Genomic DNA, 26,161 nt, shown 5'->3' on the forward strand with positions numbered 1-26,161 from the left:
CTGCTGTGCTCTCTCTCTCTCTCTCTCTCTCTCTCTCTCTCTCTCTCTCTTTCTCTCTCTCACACACACACACAAACACACTACTCCGCTGCTCTCCACCGGCTGGGCTGTCCGGTGCGCCTCTGCGATCGGTTCGGGACGGTACCAGGCTCTGCCTTTTCTCTTTTTTCTGTTCCTTTCTTTTTTTTTTATGAATGAATAACGACTGAGATGGGAAAATTGCGAGTGAATGCGAAACTCCCCTGCAGCCGGGCTCCCGGGGGGGCAGCCGCCGATGAGAGGGATTAACGACGGAGCGGAGCCGCGGCTCATTGCGGAAAAGAGCCTCACTGCAGACTGGCGTGGAAGCGCACCGTGTGGGGAACGGGCTCCGTAGCGTGGACGAAATCGCGGTGACAACAATGTAAGTTCCCTCTGAAGCTGCAACTGATTAAGAGATGTGAGGACGCGAGGGCTCCTGTTTGCATGCTTTATTTATTTTTTGTCAGTTTATATATTGTGGTTCACCGACAACAATCCTGTTATTGCTTCATTTAATCATATACCCACTCAGGTCAGCTGTATTAAAGGCCTTAGTGGGGTTCTTTTCAGTCAGCGATCAAACAGTGATGCATTGCCTCCGTGATAAACATTAATAATAAGGGCCAGTGCAAAGAGAGGTGTCTCCTCTCCAGCTGGATCACACCATCCACCCGTGCCTCCAGTGCCTCCATTCACTTTCAACCACCAGTTGTCTGGCTTGCAGGTCCATCCACATTGTGGCTCTGGGCAGCGAGTGCCCCGGAGGAGTGGGGCCCGGGGAGGAGATCATGGGCCAGGGGCAGCTGCAGGGGGGCTTGCTGTGGAGCTACCTGGGCCACGGAGCTCTGGTGGGACCCTGTGACCTGGAGAGCAGCCTGCACAACCCGGCCTTCATGGAGTACACCTCACGTGTGTTTGGAGATGTCACCGTGGTGGTCCGGGATTGTCCCAGCTGGGTAAGAGTCGGGCGGTGTGTGTGGTTTAACCGTGGCTGTGGCCTGTGCATTATAACGTGCGTCGTTGCAGGTGCTGTCATGGCTACACTTGCATCTTCACCTCAGCTTTGGTGATGCAAAGTTAATTGTCAGGCCTTGATGGGGAAAAGGCGTCATAAAGAAGCGGTGTCATTGTCACTGTGGGAGCGTGCATGACTTCACTGATGGGCTGTTTACTTTACAATCCGATTCGGCTTCTCAGAAGACACACAACACTTCAAATTCCAAGGGCACTTGCCTTCCAGCGCTGATTGCAGGCTTTATAAAAATGTCTCTATTCTTAGGAGGACGTTATTTTCACATACACACACACACACACAAAAAAAATCCCAGATGAAAGAACGTTTGTTCCTAATAGCATATGAATTTGAAATGAAAGCGTTGTTATGATTTTCCATGCGTCCTATTATAGGGCTGTCGAACTCTGTCAGGGGTGTTGCTGGGGAGAGTCTGTCACTCTAATTCTCTGTCTCTTTGTCCCTTTTTATTCAAATTGCCCAAAGCTTTTTAAAGTGTTTTTTTTTCTCCCCCTTTTTTTCTGCTTAATGAGTTGAATCAGGTTGGTTTAGAGCAGCTTGCTTCTCACGGGCCCTCGGGGTTAAAGACCCAAGAGGCACGCAGCCATACTGAGGTATTTATAATATAGAAGGGAAGGGTTAGGGTTGTCTGCGCTATTCGTGGCAATGATTTGGTATGCTGACAACTCTGTTTATTGCAGGTGTCTGTCCCTCTCTGACCTCCCTCTGTTGATATTCATCACCCATGTGTTGCTTTTCCAGGACTTGCTGGACAGCGACTGGGCCAGCGTGCGGAAAGTTCTCGAGCAGGCAGACATCCTGGTCATTAAATATTCAGTCACAGATAAGCTGGCCTTCCAGCAGGTCAGGAACGGCTACGCCCCGAGACTCCGCCCGCTCCTGAGGCACTGGGGCGTGCCTGTCATCCTGGTGGCTGTCGGAGCGCGGCTGAATGGTGAGGATGCTTTCGTTTGTGTTTTTCTAGAGCTGAAGTGAGTTTAGTTTTGCCAGCAGGGTTGCTCCAACGTGCATGTGAACAAAGACAGGAGCCAAAGACAAAATGGTGCATCAGCCACTTTGTTCGATGTCTTACATTATTTTAGGTTTGCTGTACTGTTGTTGCCTCAGTTGTTTATTTTGGTTGCGGGGCAATATCATGTTCCTCTTATGGCCGAGTGGGCTCACTGTCTGAGTCTTGTGTCCTCTAGCGTGCCCTCCCCGCAATGAGGAGGATGCTCCTGATTAAATCTCCTCTTGGCTGCCTCCAGGCTGTCAGCTCACATGATTCCCTGCAGAAAGCACACACGTTTTTGCCAATAACAAACCTTGCAGGAGTTGATTGTCATGTCTCAAAAGTGCACAACAACAGTGGTATGTCCCTTTAGGTAGGATGAGGGCTTAGCACATTAGGCATATTATCATACACTGCCTGGCCAATAGAAAAAAGCGGCCGCCAAAAAAGGTCATTGTTTCGTTGAGAAGCTTCTGCAGTGTCCCAAGATTTATTTCCCTCCACAGTGGCATCAATTTCTCTCCCAAGATCTTGTGTTGATGATGGCAGAGTCTGACCACTGCACAGTCGTCTCTAGCACGTCCCAGAGATTCTCAATGGGGTTCAGGGCTGGACTCTGTGGTGGCCAATTCATGTGTGAAAATAACGTCTCATGCTCCCTGAACCACCCTTTCGCAATTTGAGCCAGATGAATCCTGGCGTTGTCATCTCTAAATGTGCCCGTGCCGTCAGGGAAGAAAAAACCTGGTCATTCAGTATATTCAGGTAGTCAGCTGCCCTCATTCTTTGGACATAATGTCGCTGAATCTAGACTTGACCAACTGCAGCAACCCCAGATCTTTCTCTAATCTTTATGCTCCTTAGTAAATTGAAGCCTTTTTTCCCTGGTTAGCCTCACTGATCAGTGGTTTTCTTAAGGCTACACAGCTGTTCAGTACCAATCCCTTGAGTCCCCTTCACATTGTATGTGTGGAAATGGTCTTACATTCGCAATTAAACATAGCCCTGAGTTCTACTGTTGTTTTTCTTCAGATTGATTTCACTAAATGTTTTAGCGATCGCTGATCACCACCAATCAAGCTTGTGTTTTTCTGACCACTTTTTTTCCTCAAAGACGACGGTTCCCCACTAACCTTCCAGCTTTTAGTAACGCAGCGCTGGACAGTTCTTAACCAGATTTTACTAGTTTCTGCTTCAGTCTCCTTAGATGTTTCACTGCTTGATGCATGCCAATGATTTGACCCTTCTCAAACAGATTAACATCTTTTCCACGACCACGGGATGTGTCTTTCTACACGGTTGCGTAACAAATGAGAAGCTACTCATTGCATCAGTAGGGGTTAAATAATGATAATCACCCAAGCGGCAATTATCCAATGGGAGGCTTGTACTTATTTGCTGAGATAAATCCAGGTGGTGACGTCTTTTTTTTGGCCAGGCAGTGTACTTGGACAATATGTCAGCAGCTCAGGGAGTCTGTGTGTGTTTTTGTTTTTTGTTTTTTTACAGACACACTGACCTCTATTGAATTCACAATCTGTAAACAAGCCCATCACATGTTCCAGGTTGTATTTTTAGCCTGTCTGCTCAACATACTTTGAGATCCTGTCAGAGCACACGGGCTGCACAGTGGAAGTCAAATCTTTACTGGAAAGAGGACGAGGAGGAAGAGGAGGGAGTGGGTATCTGTAAAACCGGAGCCTTTGTTTTTGTGTTGTCGTTTCGTGGCTGCTGTGAGTGTTTTCACGTTGCGGGGAATGACGGCTGAGCGCTCCCCGCTGCTCGACTTTAGCCCACCTAAGGCACAGCTGTGGCAGAGAGCACTACCTTACGTGCATTAACGCAGCCATTAAACCAGCGCTGTGCGAAGGAGCAAAGGCACATTTACCAAGGGCACACACACGCTCAAACGTACCGCTGGTACGCCAAGTCACTGCCTGTCATACACACACCCTTCACTTTCCCTCTGTTATACACACACTCAGGCGAGCTCCATCTCTGTGTCATGCCTGTAGGTTATTAGCGGTATGATTTATCAGATGCCTCAGCACTTGGCTCCACGTCTCCCCCATTCTGCCTCTCCCTCTCCCCTTTCGTGCAGATAATCCTTTAATATAATAATTTTCCTTCTGATTGTGTCTCAGTGGTCCCCATTCACACACGCCACAGTGCAGCCGGGCCCAGTGCACGCGCCACTGCAGATTATACACATTTAGATGGTCTTGCTCATATGCGGTTGTATAATCTTTTTTTTTTTCCTGCCCATGGACTTGGCTAAGATGTAAAAACTGCTGCAAAAAATACCAAAAACATATCTCACAAATCTGAAAAAGTACAAGTGCACACTCTCCTTTTTTTTAAAAAAAAGAAAACCTCACTGGCTGCCTACGTAGTGTCCCGGAGAAAGAGCAGAGGAGTCGGGAAGCAGGGCGAGTCCTCGCCATAAAAACCACACGTGGCTGTGGCATCTGGTCTGGACTGTGCGTTCAGTGTCGTGAACTCTGTTCTCTGTTTTAATGTGGTTTGTAAAATGTTGTATGTTGTGTTGCATGCATGTTCTGTTCTTCACATGGAGCTAGACGTGTCTCCCCCTTTTTTTCCTTTTTTTTTCCCACAGTTTATTTGAAATGTAGGAGATCGAGCATGTTGTTGTGATGTATTCTACACTGTTTCATTGTAAGTCACGTTGTACAATGCTTAAAGAGATGCCGACAGTGTTCCTTAAACCAGGGGTCTTCAATGTCTTTCAGGCCAAGGACCCTCAGACTGATGGAGAGATTAAATACCAACTATATGTTTTCTATATTAAACTCGGCCTAGTGCTGTTTATAAATATAGGTTATTATCACCATCATTTTGCATTAATATAATATAATATAATATAAAAAAAAATGTGTGCAAAAGATGATGGTGCCCACAATAAAGCTCCTTATTAGCATCATCTTATTCATCAGAAAATTAAGAATATTTGATTGAGAGGGAGGAGCTAGAATTGGCTGGCCTATCATGAGACATCTTAATGAAGTCTGGCACACCTCCAAACGTACCTCTTCTTGAGACCTTCCATCTATTTAAAGGGATAGTCCGGTGCATTTAAACACAGCTGGTCTATTACCTACAATAGATGATGGTTGGCACGCCCCCACTTTAAAGACACGCACAGGAGTGCCAGCAACAGAGACCAAGCAATGAACTGCTTCGGTCAGGGGTCAACAAAATGTATTTATCCACCTAAAACAATCGTTATCCGTTTCAGTGTATTATAGCCGCTGTACCTGGCTGTCAGGTCGTTACATTGATCTACGCTCTCTCTCCGAAGCTACAAGACTCCGCTGATAAAAAAAATAAAGAAGTCTCACAAATTGCTGGTTTACTTTCGCCACAGTTGTAAAGTTAGTTGGGATTTGAATTAACACTCATATATTCACGGGGTAGATTGACTGGGAGTAATTGTGCAGTTGTAGTCAAAAGGGGCACCAGCACACTCATCAAACGAATTCTGCTTTCGACGCCGTGATGTGTCAAAAAAAAAATAGTTGACACAGTATTTCATAATGATTTTTGAATGGGAGTCGATCGGAGCCAGAGACTTCTTGGAGCCAGAAAGTACTGTAGCAACAATCAGTGGTAATTCACTTTAACCCGCAACTACATTTGCTTTGCTTCTCAGACCCACTGGCTACGTCCTTGTTTTACTTGTGTTTATCACCCTGTACAGTATAATGTGGTGTCGCTCTGTTCACTGTGTCAGTGTGTCAAAGCTGTGTCCCACTTCTTGAATATACAGAACATTTATCACGTTTTTTTTATGACGACGTTACGCTTGAAGGTGTACACATTTTAAATGAGATTACTTTTTTTTTTTCTTACCAACCACAAATGGCATTTTGTTCCTTTCTGCTCCCAATCCTGGCTTCAGTATTTCCTGCATTAGCGGCCCGACTCACATTAGGTTCTTGCCTCCTAAAAAGCATTTCGTCACATGAATAAGTCACACGAGGGTTCTCATATGCCCTCATAAGCTATTTATCAGATTTCGCTGAGTACACAGTATGCATTACTTCATACAGTGGAATTCTCCTCTGTGTTCAGATGAAGGCCCTCCTTGTACTTGTCCGTTGTGTGCATCAGACTGGAGCAGCTGTGTGCCTCACAGTGAAGGTCTGCAGCTGTCCCGGGACCTGGGGGCCACCTATCTGGAGCTTCCCTCCCTCAACCACGTTTTCGTGGGTCGCTACTTTGGCAGCGTGGTAAGTGGTGACGCAACGTGGCCGTCAAAGCATCTAGTCCCGAATGGGCTCTGAAGTTTACGTGGTCCCTGATGCTGGGTGTGTGTTTCCACCCAAGATCCCCATCACAACAATGGCATTCATACACATTAAACCAGATTAACTAGGTACAATATGAACTGGACTGATGGTGCAATATTACTGTTTTTGTGTGGACTAATGTGTGCATTTCTCTGTTGTGCAGCTGGAGTACTTCATGATTCAGTGTCTGAAACACAAAGCCAAAGAGAGGCCAGAGAAGAGGCGAGGAAATAAAGTGAATGAGCTTCGTCCACCTCACTTAGAACAACCAGGTCAGGGGAATACTCTCTTTTAATAACAAATACTGAATTTGTTGTAGTGGCATGCACTTACTTGGCATGTTTTTTTTTTTTTTTTAAATTAGCAGTTTCATTATCCCGTCGTTACGTAACTACAGTTTCCTCAAATTGCTCTTTGCATAGTGTTTAGTGAACGCTCAATGGACTCTGACTGGATTGTTTTGTCTTGAGCTTACATCGCCATAAAAAAGGGCTGAGCACAAAGGTTTTATCTGGATCAATACCCTCTGTTCCAAACTGAACACAGGAAGAGGGAGACAAAGAGCTCGGCAGACCACTTTTATTCAGTGACATTTGAATCAATTTTCGCCTGAGCTCCGCTCTCTGCTAAAGATGCTGCAACAACAGGGTTTGGCGCTTTGATCGGAGTGGGAATCTCAATGCGAGAGGATTTACTCTTAACAAGATTTGACAAACCGCCTCGTCCGTACGACGCCTGATGCAGTTTTTGACGTGCGTGTACTTTTGTGCATTTTATAAAGGTTGAATGTCATAAATAGAATAATATTTATCAGGGGAATTGTGATGAGCTTCACAAATGTCCATATCAACTTTCTTGAAGCAGATTCAAAGAATTCTGACAGAGAAGCTGAGACCAGAAAAGTTCATCTAAAATAAAAGTTTTAAAATGTAATTTAGTTTTTAATCTGCTTAGTTTGGAGTCATAATTCCAGATTATATTTTTTAATTAAACTCCTAAACAAGACGCTCATGTTAAAAGTGTCTTTTACTATTACAGACTTTTAAATTAAAGTCGCTCTGAGCCGAACAAATTCTCCAAATACTAAGCACTAATTATGAGGCAGTAAATAACCGTGCTGCCCAACAGAGACTAAAATGTACAGAATTACAAACATCTATACACAGCCATCAGCTCAGAAGCGAAGCTTAAAAAGAAACGAGCCAAGCCGGGGAGCTTGACAACTGCACTCTGCTGCGTCTCCTCTGTCTTAATTGTCTACATTTTTCATGGCACACTCTCCTAATCGGATAAAAGATAGTCTGATTAAATCTGCAATTGTCTGGCGGTATTATGTTGCCACAAATGGAAAGCTTCCTGTGCGCTGAATCTGGAATTACGTCGTTAAAACTAACTTGGATGGACGCACCGCTTCCACATTACAAATATATCTGAGAGTATGACTTCACCCGAAGTCCGTAAGGCCAGTCGAATTCATAGCAAGCCCTCAAAGTACCTCTTGCTCCACGTAACACCTGAAAATATTTAACACAAGCCGCGCTGTTAAACCAGTGTTAAATATTGATCCGGCCACTTTGCTGCTGCTGTTTGTGCTTAAACCCAGTGCACAGCCTGACAGCCTTGAGTTCTGCCAAAAATGGCGAGAGCACTGGTGGATTTATTGGTGCCTGTCCAACACCACTTAACTCTGCTTACGGTGTAGCTTACATTAAATATGACGTGCGCTGATTCAGGAGCGGCGCAGCTAACGCGGCCAAATCTTCGCAGCCGTAAAGAGAGATGAGGTCCACGGAGGTGCGGTGTGTGTTAAGCATGAATAGGAATATAATGGGACAATGATTTGTGAAGCACTCTCCCTCATTCCTTCACTCTACTGCCCAGTGCCTTTTCACTTTTTATTAAGCTGAGTTTATGAGCACATGAATCATCTGTGTCCCATTGAGTCCTCGCTGTTCTTGAGCTTATACCTTCACACGCCCCCTCCATCTTGTAATGTATTCACTGTCATCACGTTCACTGCAGATCATTTATTTACAACTATTGTCATTGCGAGATTTTCCTGGATCTTCTTCAAACATTAACCTTTTTTAAAACAAGCTTTGGTTTTGGGTTTTATCACCGAGATAATGTATCGAGTAAAGCTGGTGTCAGTTCCTCGACAAAGATTTTTCCCTGTTACTTCAGGAAACCAGAATCCAGTGCAGCAGCCCGAGCATGCGTGTTTTCAGGACTTTTATTATTTATGCAAAGACAAACATATCTGGAAGTGTTTTTTCTTGAGCAACGAGGCAGGGCACAACATGACATCGGTTTCTCTCAGCTCTGTCTTTTTTAGCCAAAACATTTCACTGCGCTTTTGCTGTCCAAATCCCTTTCTCGACCTCCAGAAATGCACCCCGTTTCTCTTTGCTGAGTTGTCAAAACCCATTGCTGAATAAATGGAGAAATCGCTAGTGTAAATAGACAAGGTAGATTGAAGAAAAACGAGAACACACACACAAAAAAAAAACTATTACTCCCTGGGGGCTTTGAACAAAACAAATAAGGTATGGGTTCTCTTTTAGTTTTTGATTTAGGGGCAAGTGGAATTTCAGCAGTTCATTATCTCGCCTCATTATATCGTCTTCTGTTTTCTGTTCCTCGTTCTCTTCCTCCATTCAGCTCGTCTTCCCCCAATCCGGGTGGAAGAGTCCAGCTTCTCCCAGGACATGCAGTGGTTGTTGGAGCGTGGCGTGCAGTTCGCCGATGTAGCTTTCTACGCCGGGGATTCTGGGAAAGAACTAGGATGGGCGCATGCGGCTGTGCTCTGTGCTGTCAGCCCGTACTTCAGACAGCTACTACTGGGGCCCAAGACCAGGTAGGATACTGGTCCACAGGATGGAGATTAATAGAGCCCTTCAAAGTTTGTAAGCAGTGTGATGTTGTTTTGAGGGGCGGGGCTTAGCTGGAGGCAAAAGATGTCATACACAATAACTTGTAAACGCCGGTTAGCATATTTCAACGGACTGTTTTGGCAAGAGTGGATGAGGAAAATGCATATTTTAGAGAAAATAGTAATACACTCACTCCTCAAGACAATGAGGGTTATTTTAAAAAGTTGACTCTCACTCACTGGATGGACAATTTGACCAAAGGAGGACACAGAGGGGACAAAGTCTGATCTGTCTTTATCAAGTGAAGCCTCTCCAACAAAGATATTACAAAAAGTTAGTGGAACCACAGTGGAGGGTAATGTAGCAGTTCACCCCTGGACACCCCTGAAACACGCAACTAAGGTTGCGTTAGCTAGCGGTTAGCATTAGCATGTATCAAGAATCCTCCAAAGAATAATTAACGTAACGTTATTTCAGTCGCAATTTCGTCTAGGCTGAAAATGACGATGTATTACATATTAATCTTACTTGATATCAATGTGCGCAGCAAACAGAGAGTTGTTGAGTTGTTGATGATTGTCTCACTCAAATTCTTTCTTTCAAACAAAGTCGTCTATGACTGGCAGTGGCTGGTATGCGAAAAATTTCAAGTTAATGTTTTTGCTTTTTTTTGGTTTTAGCCCCCAAAACTACAGCAAGACGACATTTTCACAGTTGAAAATAAGTGTTCTGCCTCCCGCTAACGTTGTGACGTCACAATGACGTATGCCATGAGGGGGTCTATAAGGTGGCCCACCTCCTGAGTCTGTGTACATGTATTTTACATAACCGTGGAGCGTTTTGTTTGTCTCTGGTCGGACAGGGAGCGCCCACAGTCGCGGTGTGTCTGCAGAGAGCGGGATGCAGGACCCCATTCGCTGCTTTCCACCTGGGACGGGGGCATAATAGATGACATGCCACGATCAGAAGGACACCTCACAGGACGTCTCACTCGTCTGGTGGTGAAGGACCCACTCCTGTGCATGTGCTTGTGGGAGACTCTCATGTTCATTTACAGAGGTAAAAACCGCCAGTCAAACACACCTCAAATACAAGATGTACCTGAAATCTGCCAGTTGATGCTCTTTCAAATGGTTCTGTCGTGTCTGTTGCACCTCTTTACTTCACCGCCAATATAAGTCCCAGACACACCGAGCTGACATCACAGATCTACTGGCAATGTCTCACATCACCTGTCTGGACCAAAAAATTGCACTTGAACACACTGCAAAAACTACAACCCACAGACATCTGGCACATATATTCTGTGCCTCTGTGAAATGAAATAACTCTTCATATCAGCACGTGGCAGAAGTCTGTACTCATCAATTCAAAAGGGGAAACCAGAGGAGTTACTATTCTCTGGGACCCTGGAGGCTCGGGAGACCTGCAAACTGTCTCACAGAGCTGCCTGCTCCTGAATCACGCTGGTGCTGTTGCTGTTGGTCTAAAGTCATTCTAGGTGATCGTGTTGTTGCAATAACTTTTTCTTTCTAAGAGCTGTTTTTGTGTGCCGTTGGAGCGTGTTGTGTTCCTTTTCTTAGGGACTAATTTGCGAGATGTGTTACTCAGTAACGCACTCGGCTGCAGATTCTACATGTTGAACTGGCTGAAATGTTAAGTGTTATGCTCCTTAGTTTAGTTTATTACGCACATTATTTTCTCAATTAGAGGACTGATGGTGTCTTGTTATGTTATTGAGATTATTCTCATGACATTTAAGAAGTGACTGAGTTGGTGCTTTGAGCACACTTAAACACGCTCACAGTGATGATGTAAACGTCCCGAACTACTACTGCTGCTGAATTATTTCTATATTTAAAGCTTTTCCAACCTAAACTGCAACAACAGGGCTGAAACAGAGAACAGCAAAACATCCCAACTGATTAAAACCCTGTGATTTCACCAAGAGGACGCTGTCCAAACTGGCTTTCTGGCAGCAGGATCAGATGTACGGGAAATGCCAAACACAAAGAGGAAATGAGAGAAGACGAGTGTCGCCAAAACCGTGGCTTCTACTTTAGCCAGAGAATTCTCAGCTGAGCACGCTCAGTAACTTCTCTCCCATCACACAACATGATTTCTGGTGAATCACGTCTTTTTTTCCCCCTGCTACTAATACATGAGTAAACCTAGATTTTGTTAATATAGACTCATGCTGCGCATTACAGCTGGAGTTTAAATACAGCTCACATAGCTGGACTTCACAGGGCGGAAACTCCATTCCCCAACAGCAGTTAATCTTTTTCTAATAATTTAGATGTAATGATTAATGTCCCCTGGCAGCAGAAGGCAGTTTGCCCGCTATTGGGTCTTGTCCAATGTTTCATTACGCTGAGGGACAGAAATCAGTCCAACTGAAAGCACTTGATAGTAAGCAAGTGTGGTTTTTTAATCTGGAACCACATCATAAATTTTCTAATGGTGTGATCTCGCACTGTTGTCTTAACCTGTGTTTGTACTTTGCTGCCTCAGGCCACTTGTGTTTCCTTTGTCTCCTCCCAGCTCAGTTCTGCTGAACGTTACATAACTCATTGAGGAAGGATTGGTACATTGCCGTTGAATAAACCGAATTTTCCATCATTTTGATGGCTAAGAGTCTGACCCTTTCAGAGGGGCATCATATTTTCATCAGCAAATGATGGAGCTGCCACAGACGGGTTTGCAGACGTGGTGAATCATGGCGCTCGCAAACAAAAACGCTCTCCATCCATGCATGAAGCCTCGGTAAATGGGCACATCACATCCTCTGCGACTTTAATGAAAATGATGCCAGCGAGTCCACGGTGCTTGCACTTGTTATTTCACATGCCTGTGCACGGCAGCAGTATATCACAGCACAAATCCTTATGGCAAAAAGCCACACTAACGTCTGATTTATGGATTCATGGCTGCGTGTTGGAAGGACTTACGGTCTGACACAGAAACACGCGAGCTTATGTGAGGGTGTGTGAGCAGAGAAGGGAAGAAGATTACAGGGTTAGGCTGATTCTGTGAGTGAGTGCATGAATAAGAATTAGAAAGCCAGCCGCTGGAATACGGAGAGGGCGCCGCGCATTATTTCGTGCACACATCGAGAAGGCCTTGAGTGAGCATGTTGTCTGTAGTGAGAAAAAAGGAAGATGGTGCAGTGAAGAGGGGAGAACTGAGAGCGGGAGAAAAATGAAAGCGAGGCAGGTGCCGGAGTGGAGACAAAGGTGCCGCTTTCACTGCAAATCCGTGGGGTGGTGTGACGGCAACAAGCCCGGCGTGTGCGAAGGAAACGGCAGAAAGAGGAATATGTGTGTGTGTGTGCTGGCTGGAACATGTCATGCTTTCACAAAACACTGCAGGGAGACTGCAAAAAACGTTAGCCCTCCACATGGTGGGTCTGATTGTGCGTTTAAAGAAGCTGACCTCTCCTGCAGCGCGTGTATTTTTCTTGTATTGTGTAATCAGATATGAATGGACGCCAGTATTTGAAGCTGTGAATCAACAATAAGCTGTATTTTCCCTCTCTAGAGCGATAACAAATGTCCTCTGATTACAGTTTGTCGCATTTGTCAGTTGAAGCTAATTTCATTGGAGCACATTTCAATAACAGTACCACGTTGCCCTTAACACACAATGTCTGGCACTCATTGTTTTGCTGCGCGCACTGGGTTTTGTGTGTGAGTGGACAGCCGAAGAGGCCACGGCTTTGCCCGTGTGATGTTAACACTCTGAGACTGTGTCTCCTTGTGTAGGGTGCTGCTGAAGTATCGAATTTGTCACTTGGTTGCTATCGTGTGCATGTGCGTGTTTAGCACATGTAGGGTTATTCAGATCAATCTGTGTGCTGTGTGTGTGTGTGTGCTTGTGAGCACACATCTAAGGTCACCGTTCAGACAGCAACAACCAGTCCCTCGCAACCAAACTGAAACTAAAGAGGCTTCGGCGATCTCTGGGATTTGGTTAAAGTCATTTAGAAGTCAGGAGTTCAGCGGTTATTAAAAACGTTTCAGCAAACTCTGTACAAATTGTTCCCTGCAGCATTTGTGGTGTTCGTGCATCGCTGTGTAGGCAGGTGAGAAAGAATACGCCGACACTGAAACTTGTGACTTCATATATAGTTCAGCTTATGCTCCTCACATGTACGCCGTCTCTATTCAGTTTGTTTTGCTCTCTGTCAGTGTGTTATTGTGCTGTGTTTTTTTGGCCGCATCACATATCAGCACCTCAGCTCCCGAAGTTAATCCCCCCACTCTGCGTTCGAGGCGTCCGCGCCGCAGTGTCATTATCCGGCCACACGTGTTGAGGTAATCCCCCCTATCAGCCTGAACACCATCATTATGAACTAATGAAGAGCTAAATCCTCCCCGGCACCAGCTCCCCGTGCCCCCGTGAGACGGGGAGCGTCACCCCAATCAAACTGCTGGGATGTGAAGGATTTATGAAGGAGAATGTCCAAGGGAGGAGGCTTCCTCCAGATGTTTCCCCTAGTCATAATTCAGGATGAAGTCTCTGCGTTTATCTTTATTCATGAGCTGTGGTTATTGAATCTTTCTATTTAACACCATTTTTGAGGTGAAAATACAATATGTGACACATTGGACTGTCCTGTTTGTTTACTGTATTTTAAGCATTTCAATAATTTTATCTGTTGAACAGAATAGAATAGAATAGAATAGAATAGAATAGAATAGAATAGAATAGAATAGAATAGAATAGAAGCTTGTACACAGACATCAACATAAGTAATAGCAGCAGTAAGAGCTGGAAGACTGGTAATATATATGTAAGACTGTATTAACATGCATGTCTGTGTGTGCAAAAGGCACAGGTGCAAAAAGAAAAAGGTGTCTGAGTAGTGATGGTTCCAAATTATGTACAGGTAGGGAACATTTAACAGTGGCCTCATATAGTCTGATGGCTGTGGGGTCCTGCAGCGCAGTGAGAGAAACCTCCCACTGTTGCTGCTTCTCTGCATGATGTTGTCCAGGAATACTGGAGATCCAGGTTGAAATATTGTAACAACTATTGAATTCCACAATATCTTGACATTTATTCTTCCCGGATGACTCACAGTGACTTCTGTCATTGTGTGTGCTCATCTCTAGTGCCAATATAATGCCCGCATTCGTGTTTTCTTTTTAGTTGAAAGCCTCATCAGCTCCTATTATGCATCATAAAAAATCAAAATGTCACATTATCCATTGTACTTTTGTTAAAAAGCTACTAAAACCTGCAAAACAATCAAGGATGCCATCTCACTCGGCTGCACTTTGCATGACAGTATAGTTATGCATTGTTGGACGTTGCCAGCTAAACATTACCACGTCCGTTGACCTGCAAAGATCCCTGACAAGTGAAAGCGTTAAGCTATAACTTGTAATAATGTTCTGTGTATTTGGTGTGAGCAGGTTTTACTTTACCTATAACTATTTATGAACTATAAATATGTCTTCATATGTTTGTTAGTTAGATGTTTAATTGACATCTCTGGCATGTTTCATGTGAGGTGTAGCTTGACTTTAGAAGTTGTATTTAATTTAATTTGCATTTACAACCTACCTATTAACCTAATAAACATGATGTTAAATGTCTAGTCAACTTCTTTAGGCAGTATTCAGCTGACTTGGAGGCAGAATGCCTTTTTATTTATTTATTTTTTTTGACTGTTCTTGATATTTGTGGAATGGCCTGGTTGACCCACCCAAAACCACAGTAGATTACATAAACAGACGACTTTTAGAACAGACCGGCTTGGGCGAAAACAAGCCCGGGTGTTGTGTGGCGTAAGGTATGTGGGTGGTCAGAGCGCAGTGTCAGCTAAAAAAAAATAATGATAATAAAAAAAAGACTTCGTCTGTTTGTTCCTGTAAACTGTACCAGTGTGGATCCATAGAATCAGTGTGTTTGTGGATGTTTTGTAGGAGCGTGGGAGTGGGATCACCTCCAGGAGGCCCTGGAAGAGAAGCTGAAGAATTCGCTCGCGGTGGCACAGCTTATGGAGCGCATACGATCCCTCATCGGCAGAGACAAGGTGAGGTCTTTAAAAACACATCCACACTTGCTTTTTTCAATTAAAATGGGACGAAACATCTCATGGCGTGTCCAACATTAATATTAACAAAATGGGTTAAATAACTACAGTTGTGCTTATTAAGTGTATAAACACATGCTTTGCTGTTGGAGAACTTTAATTACTGTCGGAAGACCTTTAGAAACAGCGCAGTAATAATGTGGTTATAATTAGCATACTTACATAATCGCTGCTTGTAATCAGCTCTCAGATACTGTGGGAATTAACGCAACATAAACAAGAGATGCTCTCCGAGGAGAAAAGGCACAACACAGGGTCTGTGAGGACTTCGAACTCTCATCAACCACGAGCATTAAAAGTGACGGTGTCACGTCTCTAACGTATCGTGTCTATTTAGAAAACGTGAGGTTGCTCCATGTAACAGGCGGCAGACTTGAACGTTTAGAGCAGGGTCAGGAAATATGGCTGCGTCTGACGAGCCTTTGGCACCGTGCACGGTCAACTTTATCATCCGGATCGAGCTAGGTCTTCTACCTGAAAGGGGGGGGTATTGATATAGGCTGACACACCGAGATGCCCGGGCTACTTTAACGCGACGAGACACCCTGATGTCCCGCCGTGATTTGATGCCGTCCTCTGCAAACACCTCCGGGTCGTCTCGCTCCGGGAGTCCGGCAGAGAGCTTTCCATAAATTTTCCATTGATTTTGCGAAAATCAAAAGGGATTCGCCTCTGTGGCGCGGGCCCCTGCCGAAGACCTGTGTTTGTTGAACGCTCTCCCTGCAGGACGGCACTGCGTGAATATGGAGTTCTTTGTGTTTCGGTTGACTGAGAAAGGTCACGTAACGGTATAATGGGACGCTTTGACAGCGCTCATTTGTGTGTGTGTGTGCACCTGCTTTGCAGTGCAGAGATTGATCAAAAAGATGAAAATGAGCACAGATATGTGGGTGACGGACAGTTTGGACAGACGGCTGGTTGCTCCTCTGTTCTCAGTGTTACCAGTCATGTCTCCTTGGCATCGCGGCTTTAGTATGTTTGGGTTGTGCTAAGCAAGACTGGCAGAGGGGTCATTTGTATTCCACAGGGGAGGAGGTTTCCACACACAGAATGTCTATTGTGCTGGTAACAAGTATCTGATGTGCAGCAAAGGAATGTGAACTCTCTGTGTCTGATTCTTCCTTGTCACTGATTGTTTGTTTGTGTGTGTGTGTGTACGCCTGCAGGGACCCAGGGACACACCGAGCGCTCGGGCGGCTCAGCTCGGCCCCCAGACGCTCGTCAACCTCTTCAATTCTCCTCTTTACTCTGATGTCATTTTCATGGTGCAAGGTGGGTCCGTGTCCGTCCGTTAGACATGCACACATTTACAAATGCTCGCGCCGTCACACATCAGACGAAGGTCACGTTTTATTAGCCGTGATTGAATTGCGATCCCGGTCCCCCGCCCCGGCCGTCCATTGGCAGACAAAAATAAGATAAAGCCGTCTGAGTGATGAGGCCGCTTCCATTTATGCCGTGTTTCTTCTTGACAAAGGCTCTGCCTTAAGCTACGTTTAACATTTCTCTATGAAACCGAGGAATCTAGAAACAATACCCACTCTAATCCACGTTACAGTGCAATGAGCTTTTCTCGTACTTGCACCTCCGAGCTGCGACTTGAACTCTTGGAGGTCGCGAAGAACATTTGCTATAGTGCACTTTGCGCATTTCCTTTTCTTCATTCAAAATTTACTGCTGCATTTGTGGGAGAGCTGTCACTGACTGTTCACTGGCGCTTAGAGACAGCGATTACATAATTAGTTTCCTGTTAATTTAAATGACTGATCATTACTCCTAACAAGCCAAATTAAATCTTTGATGAGGCAAAAGAAAACACGTTGGTGTCTGACTTAAGTGGAAGTTGTTCAAAAAAACGTTCTGTTACTACCAATAGAGTGTATACATGTGAGGTCACAGCCAGTTAAGTCTCCATGGTTACGGCCACTGAGTGGCAAAAAGTGACAATTGAACATGGAGATTAGCAGCATTAGTTTGAATCACATGCGTTAAAGAGCTGTTGTGCGATTGACTGTACCAATAGATTTGAAAAGTAAATGAAATCGCTGCATTGTGAAGAAACAACTGGAATCCAGGCACCGAAACCTGGTGTTGTGGTTCACATTTAGTGTCAGGTAAAATTAATTTATGCTGTATTTTTTGATGAGGTCAAACTTTAAGTTACTCCTGAAGTTACGTTCTGGAGGGCTGCCAGGCAGTAAGTTTGTTGATGTTGTTGTTTTGCGGCCGACATCAACTATTTCAGTTCCAGCAATAAATAACAGTAAAACAATAAGCTGATTATTTGTGATCACTCCTCGTCGTCCTTTTAACGTCCGGTCGGATGCTACAATATTGTATGGTCAACGTTACTTCTCAGCAAAGCTCTTAGCGTTAGCATCATTTATTTAGCTACGTTTGAAATGGACTAAAACTAACATAAACTCACTTAAACTGAAGCTAATCCACTTTTCCAAATCCATACTAGTTCGTATGGATCATTATCGAGTTCAATTGTCCTTAGTTTGATCTGATAATCTACATTTTTCCGGTTTCGCTGTATTTACTGATACATTTCACTGTTTTAATCCCTTAGGGGGGTGTGGCCTGAGGCTGCAGTGACATCAATGCATGCCCTCTATTAGGACCAAGATTAAATTTTTTCATTGTGAAGTGCTCATACTCATAAACTCTGTGGGACTTTTCCAGATGTTTCCCTGACAAGTCCGGTTGTTTATTTTCTGTGTGTGACTTAGGGAGTGTGTTACCAGCTCACCGTGCAGTGCTGGTGGCCCGCTGTGACGTCATGGCGGCCATGTTCAGTGGGAAGTACGCAGAGGCTCGGAGTAGAGTGGTGCCCATCCACGGAGTCTCCTCAGACACCTTCCTGTCTTTCTTGGAGTATCTCTACACTGACTCCTGCTGTCCCGGTGAGTTCACTACACAGCCCAGGCTGTCTGCTGAACCAGGCACTAGTGTGACCTCCGCCTCGCTGTGTACAACACTGGCGTTTCCCTTGCTTTATCGTCACTTGCGTATGTGGAAATATGAGAAAACACTTGTGAGGGAGTGCATCAGTGATGTTCGATGCGCAGATGAAAAAGTCCCATCAACCATCTGTGTGACCGCCACCCGCTGCCAGCGTCACTCTCAAGAGGCGCTCAGAGAACAGCACAAGCTTAAAATTAAATTAGATTCAGCGATGACGGGATCAGCCCATGGCATAGCAGCTTTTAGTGCTGCTGTTGTTGTTGTTGTTGTTGTTGTATTCCTCTGACACTGTCTGGCACACTGCGTGCTACCTGATGATAATTCTCTCTGGTGATGGCAGTGATCATTCGCTCAATTATTGTACATTTGCGGCGCTTCTACTGCCTTAAAGTGGCATTACACTGTATTTTTCCCTGAGGTACCAGGGCTTTGCCATTACTGTTGATTCCACTTGAAATCAACATCCAACGTCCCCGTTGTTGCTCTCAGACCCTTTCTCGGTTGTTTTTGCTCATCGGGATTGCTGAACATTTAGAAGGAGGTTTTGCCGTTGCCAGAGAGAGACCTGGGTCTGCTGTACGTCTACCCCGAAACTCTTTGCTTATAGGTTCAAGAGAACGTGTAAGAGAAATAATTCTTGTCTTCTATAACAGCTGGTCCTCTACACTGCGAAAAAAAAAAAAAAAAAGGAATTTCAAGAAAGCAAAAAATCCTTATCCTCATCAAAGAAGTACATCTTATATTTTGTCCAGAGACAAGAACTTTGTGCTTATTTTAATAACTTTGTGCTTATTTTAAGAATTTTTGTCAAGCAAACGAAAGCTACACCCACTGGCAGATTTAATACAAGATGATTTGATTGAATATAAGAATATTTGCTTCTCTTTAGTAAAGCTGTTTTTGCAGTGTAGAGGGTCTCCAGTCTATTGCAAGGCTAACACAAAGAGACAAACAACCATTCACACTCACACCGACAAGTAATTTAGAATCACCAATTAACTTAAGGACCATGTCTTTGGACGAGGAAGCCGGAGTACCCTGAGGGAACGCGTGCAGAACATGCATAGGAGAAAGATTTATTTATTTGTTAATGTGTTGTTGTTTCTGTTTTCCCGTTTATCCGGTGTTTAACAGTTAAAGATCGCTTTGAATGACAGGCTTTTGCAGCAACAGCGTGTAAAGCGACCGTGTGTCTTTTGTAACGTTACACAACAAAGCTGCACCACAGACAATGCAAATCTTCAGAACAATCCCCTCTGAATAAGCAGCTCTCCTCAGATGGCAGTCAACCCCCCTCCCCCACTTTTTTTTTTCTTTTTGGCAAGACATCTCTTGCCTCTTTATTTTTGATGAAGAAATGATGAAAAACTTCAACAAACAATCCTTAAGATCCAGCCTCGGTGCAGGTAGGATAAGCACGCTGTTTCCAGAGATATCCCTCCAGGCTGAGTCACGGGAACAGGAAATTAAAGCCATGAAACGGCTTCTGAGACTGCGGGCCGCTGCGCTGTTGCGTAAGCGCTCAGGCACTCAAGGTCAGAACAAGGTAATTCCACCACCAGCGCCAAAAAAGAAGGGTGTGAAATCAAAGAACGGGTGCTATCAGAGTGCTCCGGTATATCTGCGACCCTTCAGATAATGAACGTATGCCGTGCACGTGACCAAATACATTCCTCGTGCTCGTTTGTGTGTCTGTGCTGCTGCCGCTCAGCTGACGGTGCAGCAGCCCGCCAGAGATGCACACAGAGAGCCGGTGTGTGTGTGTGTGTGTGTGTGTGTGTGTGTGTGTGTGTGTGTGTGTGTGTGTGTGTGTGTGTGTGTGCATCAGGGATAATTTCATCGGACGTTCTGACAATAGGATTGACAACACTCGTTGCACGCAGGGATGTAATTTGACAGCACAGAACAGGCAACGGATGATGATTTACTTCAAGTAGATTTACTCTGTTTAGCCCATCCTATGATAACATGTGGTATGTTATTAAAAGAGTCCCATTAAACGCATGACACGTTTAAATAAAATGAGATCGGCTAAATTTAAATAGATCTGTAATTTTCCTATAAAAAAAATAAAAACTTAGTTTGCACTACTTCAGAAAACACTAAGCTCAGTATTTACCGTGAAGCATATCTCATTAAATATATCTACATATTTTCTCCTTCAACCTCTTTTTGGTTTTATTTAGCCAGTTCAGGGCACGTCAACCATTATTTTGGGCAGTTGTAAATATTGGATAGTACTTTTTAACACTAACTTCTGTGGCCACGTCGCCCTTGTTTACGTCTAAAAACATAAACTGACTGAAATGAGTTATGTCTTTGTTGGAAGCGCTCAGTAAATTCTGTGTAGAATATATAGCAGCGTTTTTTATTAAGAGAATATATCAATAAATATAAAATACTCTGATTTCTTTTCATTTCCTGTATAAATTTTGATTTTATAAAGTGTAGTGTATCACAGTGCTTTGTACGTTTGTGCGTCCAGCCAGCGTGCTGCAGGCCATGGCCGTGCTGGTTTGTGCCGAGATGTACCAGGTGAAACGGCTCCAACACCTGTGCGAGGTCTGCGTGTGCGCATACCTTCAGAGCATGCCCAGTAGAGAGCTGGCGTCGACGGGCATCAGCGTGATCCGGCTACTCCGCCGAGCGAAGGTCAGTGTGTGGATACAAACGGGGGCAAGAGAGACAACCCGAGGAGGCAGCTCGTCTCTGTAAAGTGATCGCTGCTTCGTCTCCTCCGGCCAACAAATACAACAAAAATGATGCTGCAGAACAGAATAAACTGTCATTTCACAGAGCTTCTACGTTTCTATTGATTCCCAGTGCCACAACGCAGAGCAGCTGTACGTCTGGCTCCTCCACTTCATCGCCAACAACTACCTGATCTTCAGTCACAAGCCCGACTTCCTGGAGCTCTCGGGTCAGTGTGAACTTTTGCATAAGGGACGATATTAAATGTGCCTTATAAAAATTTAAAAAAAAAAAAAAAAAAAAAAAGCTAATGGTCCAGTGTCTAGAACTGAGTGGCTGATGAGGCCGCAGATTACAACCAGCTGAACATTTACCTCCATTTCCACCCTAGAGTCTCCCTCTGGTTCATCTGTCCCGGGACGTCTTCCCTGTTTATTCTAAGCTAATCAAACTTCAACAAAAATAATTATACACTAGTCACAACAAATATATTCGGTTTCTGCCAATAGATGCCACTAAATCTACACACTGGACCTTTATGAGCTGTGACAGAAGCACTGACGTGTGATAAAATGCATGAGGTTGTATCAGGGCGCCCGGCAGTTAGTGACTGGACACCTGTGAAAGCCTCAGTATTTTATGTAATGCTCCCACACAGCACAGTGTGGCAGTATTAATCAAGCTCCTCAGAGTATTCTTCATACTATGAGGTTATGCTTGCATTATGTGTATGATGCTTTCACTTCTTCAAGAGTCTTGTGTGTATCAGAGGCCACACAAAAGCAGACACAGTCAGACTAATTGCAAATCTTAACAGCAATGCTGCGTAGCAGTAACACATTTTATTGTCATGATAAATCATACGCACAAGCCTGGACGGGTACTGAAGGCAGAGGGACAAGGCTGCAAACAAGTTGAAATATTGAGATACGAAGATACGATCACATATTTCAGCTTCGTTTGCCGTGTTAATGGCAGCAGGGGGAAGGAGCATGTGTATCATTGCGTAAGCACAGTAACATGTTGTGGTTTGCCAGCAGGTTATATTATATATCCTTGTGTGTGTGTTCCAGACGAGGAGCGCGAGCAGGTGGAGAGGTTGCGCTGGCCTTCCAGAGGATACCTGCAGGAGCTCAGCGAGTACCAGCAGAGGCGACGCAAACTACGCAAGTCTCGCTGCATAGTCATGTGACCGCCGCCGGACGCCGTAACGCTGTGGGAAATGGGAGGAGAAAAAGGAGGGTGAGAGCGGTCATCGGCACGTGAGGAAACGGAAGAAGTGATTAATACTGGTGATATTGCTGGTGACGACTCTGAGGGACAATGTCACGGAGAAAAAAAACGAAAAGACAAAAAAAAAAAAAAAAAAAAACGTTCTAAGGCTCCTGAACTAATTGCCACTCAGCAACAATCACCGCCGCAACTCGCCTCTCCTCCCCCAAGGAAACGATGAGTAACGTAATGACTATTTCATCACAGCCGTTGCAAAATGACCAAATCCTAAAAACTGAAGCGACTGTCTGGCCGGCTGCCTCTGTGAAAGACTACGTTTTTACCACCTGGCCAAACTAGTGAATTTCAAACGCGAGCGGCGACACAAAAAGCCTCCATCGTCAAATACCTTCACATCTGTCAGAACACAGACCAGGATCATGTGCGAACTGCTTCATACTAACGGATAATGTGACGCGAAGAAGGACGGTGTTGTGAATCTACTGGACAGAGGAGGACCGCTCCGTGTCCCGTCCGTGTCCTGCCTGCTCTAAAAGAGCGTGACTACGTGCACACGCTGCATTTCTTAATCGTGAGCCTCTAACCTCTCAGTGGCTCGGTGAGGTACAAACAGCTAGTAATGCAGCTGGTAGCACTGTCACAATCATTTTCATTTGTAATATATGGGATAATCAGTTCGGCACATGAGCAAGGCCAATTTAATTTTATTAGATCCTGTTTTGTCTAAAACGCAGAATTATTCAACGTCTTACATCCAGGCTGATACGTTTTGATTGTAGTCTGTTCCAAATGTGGCCACCTCGCATTCATTAAGAAAAACAAAGACTCAACCAGACTGAATCAAAATCAAGTGCGCTGTACACCAAATAAAACAATAATAATAATCGATGTGCTAAAGCTGTCGAGTCGACGTCTCGTTGAAATTCGTCCACAACTGTTTGCAATAATGAAATAACGAGGACCTGTCTCTGTAGCATTTGCAGAAGTGGTGTAAAGACGCGGGAGAAACCACCATATCATGACGTTAGTACAGTAAAAAACCTCAATGCCTCTGGGTGGATACAAGATATTTATTTGATCCTTTATTTTGTATTTGAGAATTTATTTTTAATCATAATGGGATTATGATTTATTGGTGCTGCAATTATTTTTGTAAACTATACTGTGCGTAGACATTTATGAGTTTTTTGGGTTTTTTTTACATTTGGAGTAGAGACAGCTGGGCTGCACTGCTTTACAGTCTAACGTTTCACTGCTATTTAGTTAGAAAGCGTGTGGAAGTTCTTGATTTTAAAGAAAACTGAGGAAACAATTCTTATGAACCTTCGATGAAATGGAAGGGAAATGGATCGATGGTGACATTCTGCAGCGCTTTCATTTCATTTCTGGATCCCTGTCACTGTAACAGTCAACACACAAGTAGCTGCATTTGGCGGTTTTTAGTAGAAATGTAGCGGACGATTGTGTTTGCAGAAGAGGCGCGCCGCGGCAGTCGAACGCCGGCAGGTGATAGTCGGCGTATCTTTAACCTTCTCCTGTGTTTTAGATCCTCAGATTATTCCCAGTCTAGTAATGGAATAAGCAAATAGCTGGTGAAACATTGGACTGTGAAATGCAGTGTTCCCAGCGCTGCATCCACACCCAGTGTGAGTGTGTGTGTGGGTGTGGAGACACACGTTTCACTCCACTGGGCCAGTGCTGTACAGACTGTAGATAACATGGCGTCTGAATTTAAATAAAGACATGTTTTAGAATGAACGACTCCATCTGTGTCTGCGCGCAAGTCGTCGTTTCCAAAGTCAAGCTCAGGTGTTTGTCCAGGTTTAGAGATCGTCATTTCTAATGGTCGTTAAACGCCATGGGGAACTTTTTTTCATTTCCTCAGATGTATGTGGCTTCTCACTTGCCCATACATTTTCTATTTGAGCACCGAGTCTTATGATTTTATTTCTGCACTATTGAGAACTTACTGCTACCAATTTAAGCTCTTAATGACAAACTCCGAGGAGCAACACCTTGTCCTCTTTCCTTCTGTTGTGTGTTCTAGTTAGTTTAGTCTTTGTAGTTGTGAGTTGGTGTGTGTGTGTGTGTGTGTGTGTGCGTAGCATCCTGTACCTGGAAGTCTGGAGCACATCACTGCAGCGCGCCAATGGACTGTAGCATGCCCTCCAGTTTACCATTCCTGTGCAGCGCGGACACATCGCTGCCACCTCCGATACACTCCTCACCGATGAACACGCGCGGGACCTGAGTTTGTGCACAAGAAGAAGCAGCGACACGACTGGTAAAACACTACAATGTGCACATGGTTAGGTTAAAAAGAAAACAGGAAATACCCTGAGATAAGACGCTTTCTGTAGGTATGTGAGGGGATTGTGGTCGGTACATTTTTTTGTTTTTGTTTCACGGGTATTTAATGCTATGGATATGTTACTATTGCTCAAAGTAATACACAGATAAACACAGCGGGGTCCAAAAGACTGAAATTACAAGTGAACACACACTTATTTTGCATGTTTCCCTCAACAACACGTATTTAGTTTTTCCAACCTGAAAAGAGCTTTAAGTGTCTCGCTCAGTCTTTACCCCCTTAATGTTCACTGAGGTTGAGGTCAGGTCACTGGAGGAAAGCCCATGACTGTCAGCACTGCTTTATTTTGTTGAGTCGTCTAATATTTCTTTGGCTTTCTCGTGATAGCGCGGTATGAAATCAGCCCACAAAAGACGCACTGTGCAGTTTTTAGAGTCGCGTACACAATATTTTACTGACGTACGTGACATTTATTTGATGGCTTGAGTGATTACTTCTGCGTGATTCTTTTTGCAAAAAGATTCTAAAACTGGACTGAATCTGAAACTAGGCAGAGATAAAATTCTTGCAAATATTAAATATTAATAAATAAAATAAAATTAATAATAAGATATTATTTATTGATGTTTTTTGTTTTTTAGAATAACACTTTTAAAAAGTGGGAGTGCAAGAGTAAAACGCTGTTATTCATATTTATACATTTTTAAATAAATAATAGACGGGGCGTGGGCTCTTTAAGACGCTTCTCTTTAGGGGCGTGGCCACTTTAAAACGCCGATTTCATAACTTTGGTTAAATTAATGAATTAAATATCCAACAAATGATAACATTTTCACCGTAGAAAGACGCCGCTACAGACCGTTTTAGATGCGATTTAAATCGCTGCTTTGGAAGTTCAAAAATGATTTAACACAGTTTAAAGCCTCCTCAACACTGCTAACCATGACTAAGCATGTTTACCGTACGAGCCCCGGTGAGTTCCAGGAAATAGTCTTGTAAGCTTCCCATGTCGCTGCGTCGACTGATATCAACAGTCTCCAAATGTCCCGGTTTGAATTTGTATTTGGACAAAACCTCTTCTGCCGTGATGCAGAAGGGACACGTGGGCTTGACGAACAGCACCACTTTGTCGCCCCTGATTTTCGCCTTAACAAACTGCTGCGCCATGTCCGTCAATTCTTCAGAAGATGTAGAAATAGAAAAGGAGGAGAGAGCAACACATCAATGGAAAAAGGGAACAAAAGAGCGTCCAGGCCACGCGATTGGTCAATTATTGGTAAACGCAGAAGTTACGTCTTAAAGACATAGCGCACAATATCGTCTTTCATCTCAAGCAGGCCGGATCACTAACATAATAACATAATAGCATAATAACCGATACAAGTAGTAGTGAATTAAGTGTTTACATTGAATAAACTTGCCATTTAAAAAAAAAAAGAAATTTCTTAAGACAAATTAGTGTAATTTGGGCTCATTGCTGTTTTGTTCTGCGTCTCCATGCTGTGTTAAGTCCACTTCTCTTCCTAAAACATTGGACAAATTAATAATAGCATCTACTTTTATTAAATTAAAGTCTTCTATATAATTTTCCGCATATAATTTTTTGCCCTTTTTTGCACAAATTC

At 44.0% G+C, this 26,161-nt stretch overlaps 2 protein-coding genes across 3 annotated transcripts; one reads left to right on the top strand and one right to left on the bottom strand.

Moving 5' to 3' along the window:
- Nucleotides 1-73: 73 nt before the first annotated feature.
- rhobtb3 (Rho related BTB domain containing 3) lies at nucleotides 74-22,184 on the top strand. 2 transcript variants are annotated; one of them, XM_047582256.1, is made up of 13 exons: nucleotides 79-403; nucleotides 746-977; nucleotides 1,796-1,988; nucleotides 6,138-6,295; nucleotides 6,519-6,627; nucleotides 9,017-9,212; nucleotides 10,091-10,287; nucleotides 15,162-15,271; nucleotides 16,498-16,603; nucleotides 18,067-18,240; nucleotides 20,787-20,953; nucleotides 21,125-21,221; nucleotides 22,066-22,184. In XM_047582256.1, coding segments are annotated over exons 1-13 (1,860 nt in total). In that variant the 5' UTR covers nucleotides 79-401. The 2 variants fall into 2 exon arrangements, with proteins under 2 accessions (XP_047438211.1, XP_047438212.1); XM_047582255.1 differs by lacking the exon at nucleotides 22,066-22,184 and having other exon boundaries at nucleotides 74-403; nucleotides 6,177-6,295; nucleotides 21,125-21,273.
- glrx (glutaredoxin (thioltransferase)) lies at nucleotides 21,794-25,780 on the bottom strand. The gene is made up of 3 exons (XM_047582264.1): nucleotides 25,497-25,780; nucleotides 24,341-24,472; nucleotides 21,794-22,205 (listed from the first exon to the last, which is right to left on the bottom strand). The coding sequence occupies exons 1-2, from the start codon at nucleotides 25,701-25,703 to the stop codon at nucleotides 24,359-24,361; spliced, it is 321 nt and encodes a 106-aa protein (XP_047438220.1). The 5' UTR covers nucleotides 25,704-25,780; the 3' UTR covers nucleotides 21,794-22,205; nucleotides 24,341-24,358.
- Nucleotides 25,781-26,161: the final 381 nt, after the last annotated feature.

The sequence above is a fragment of the Mugil cephalus genome, chromosome 4 (assembly GCF_022458985.1).
Source record: "Mugil cephalus isolate CIBA_MC_2020 chromosome 4, CIBA_Mcephalus_1.1, whole genome shotgun sequence".
Taxonomy (NCBI): Eukaryota; Metazoa; Chordata; class Actinopteri; order Mugiliformes; family Mugilidae; genus Mugil; species Mugil cephalus.

What these genes read in the sequence shown, in the direction of transcription:
- glrx (XM_047582264.1), bottom strand. Translation starts at nt 25,703, where the DNA reads ATGGCGCAGCAGTTTGTTAAGGCGAAAATCAGGGGCGACAAAGTGGTG. An exon ending in AACTCACCGGGGCTCGTACG is followed by an intron (nt 24,473 to 25,496) that starts GTAAACATGCTT and finishes GCACAAACTCAG; the next exon opens with GTCCCGCGCGTGTTCATCGG.
- rhobtb3 (XM_047582256.1), top strand. An exon ending in GTCGCTACTTTGGCAGCGTG is followed by an intron (nt 6,296 to 6,518) that starts GTAAGTGGTGAC and finishes TCTGTTGTGCAG; the next exon opens with CTGGAGTACTTCATGATTCA. An exon ending in TCTCATGTTCATTTACAGAG is followed by an intron (nt 10,288 to 15,161) that starts GTAAAAACCGCC and finishes GATGTTTTGTAG; the next exon opens with GAGCGTGGGAGTGGGATCAC.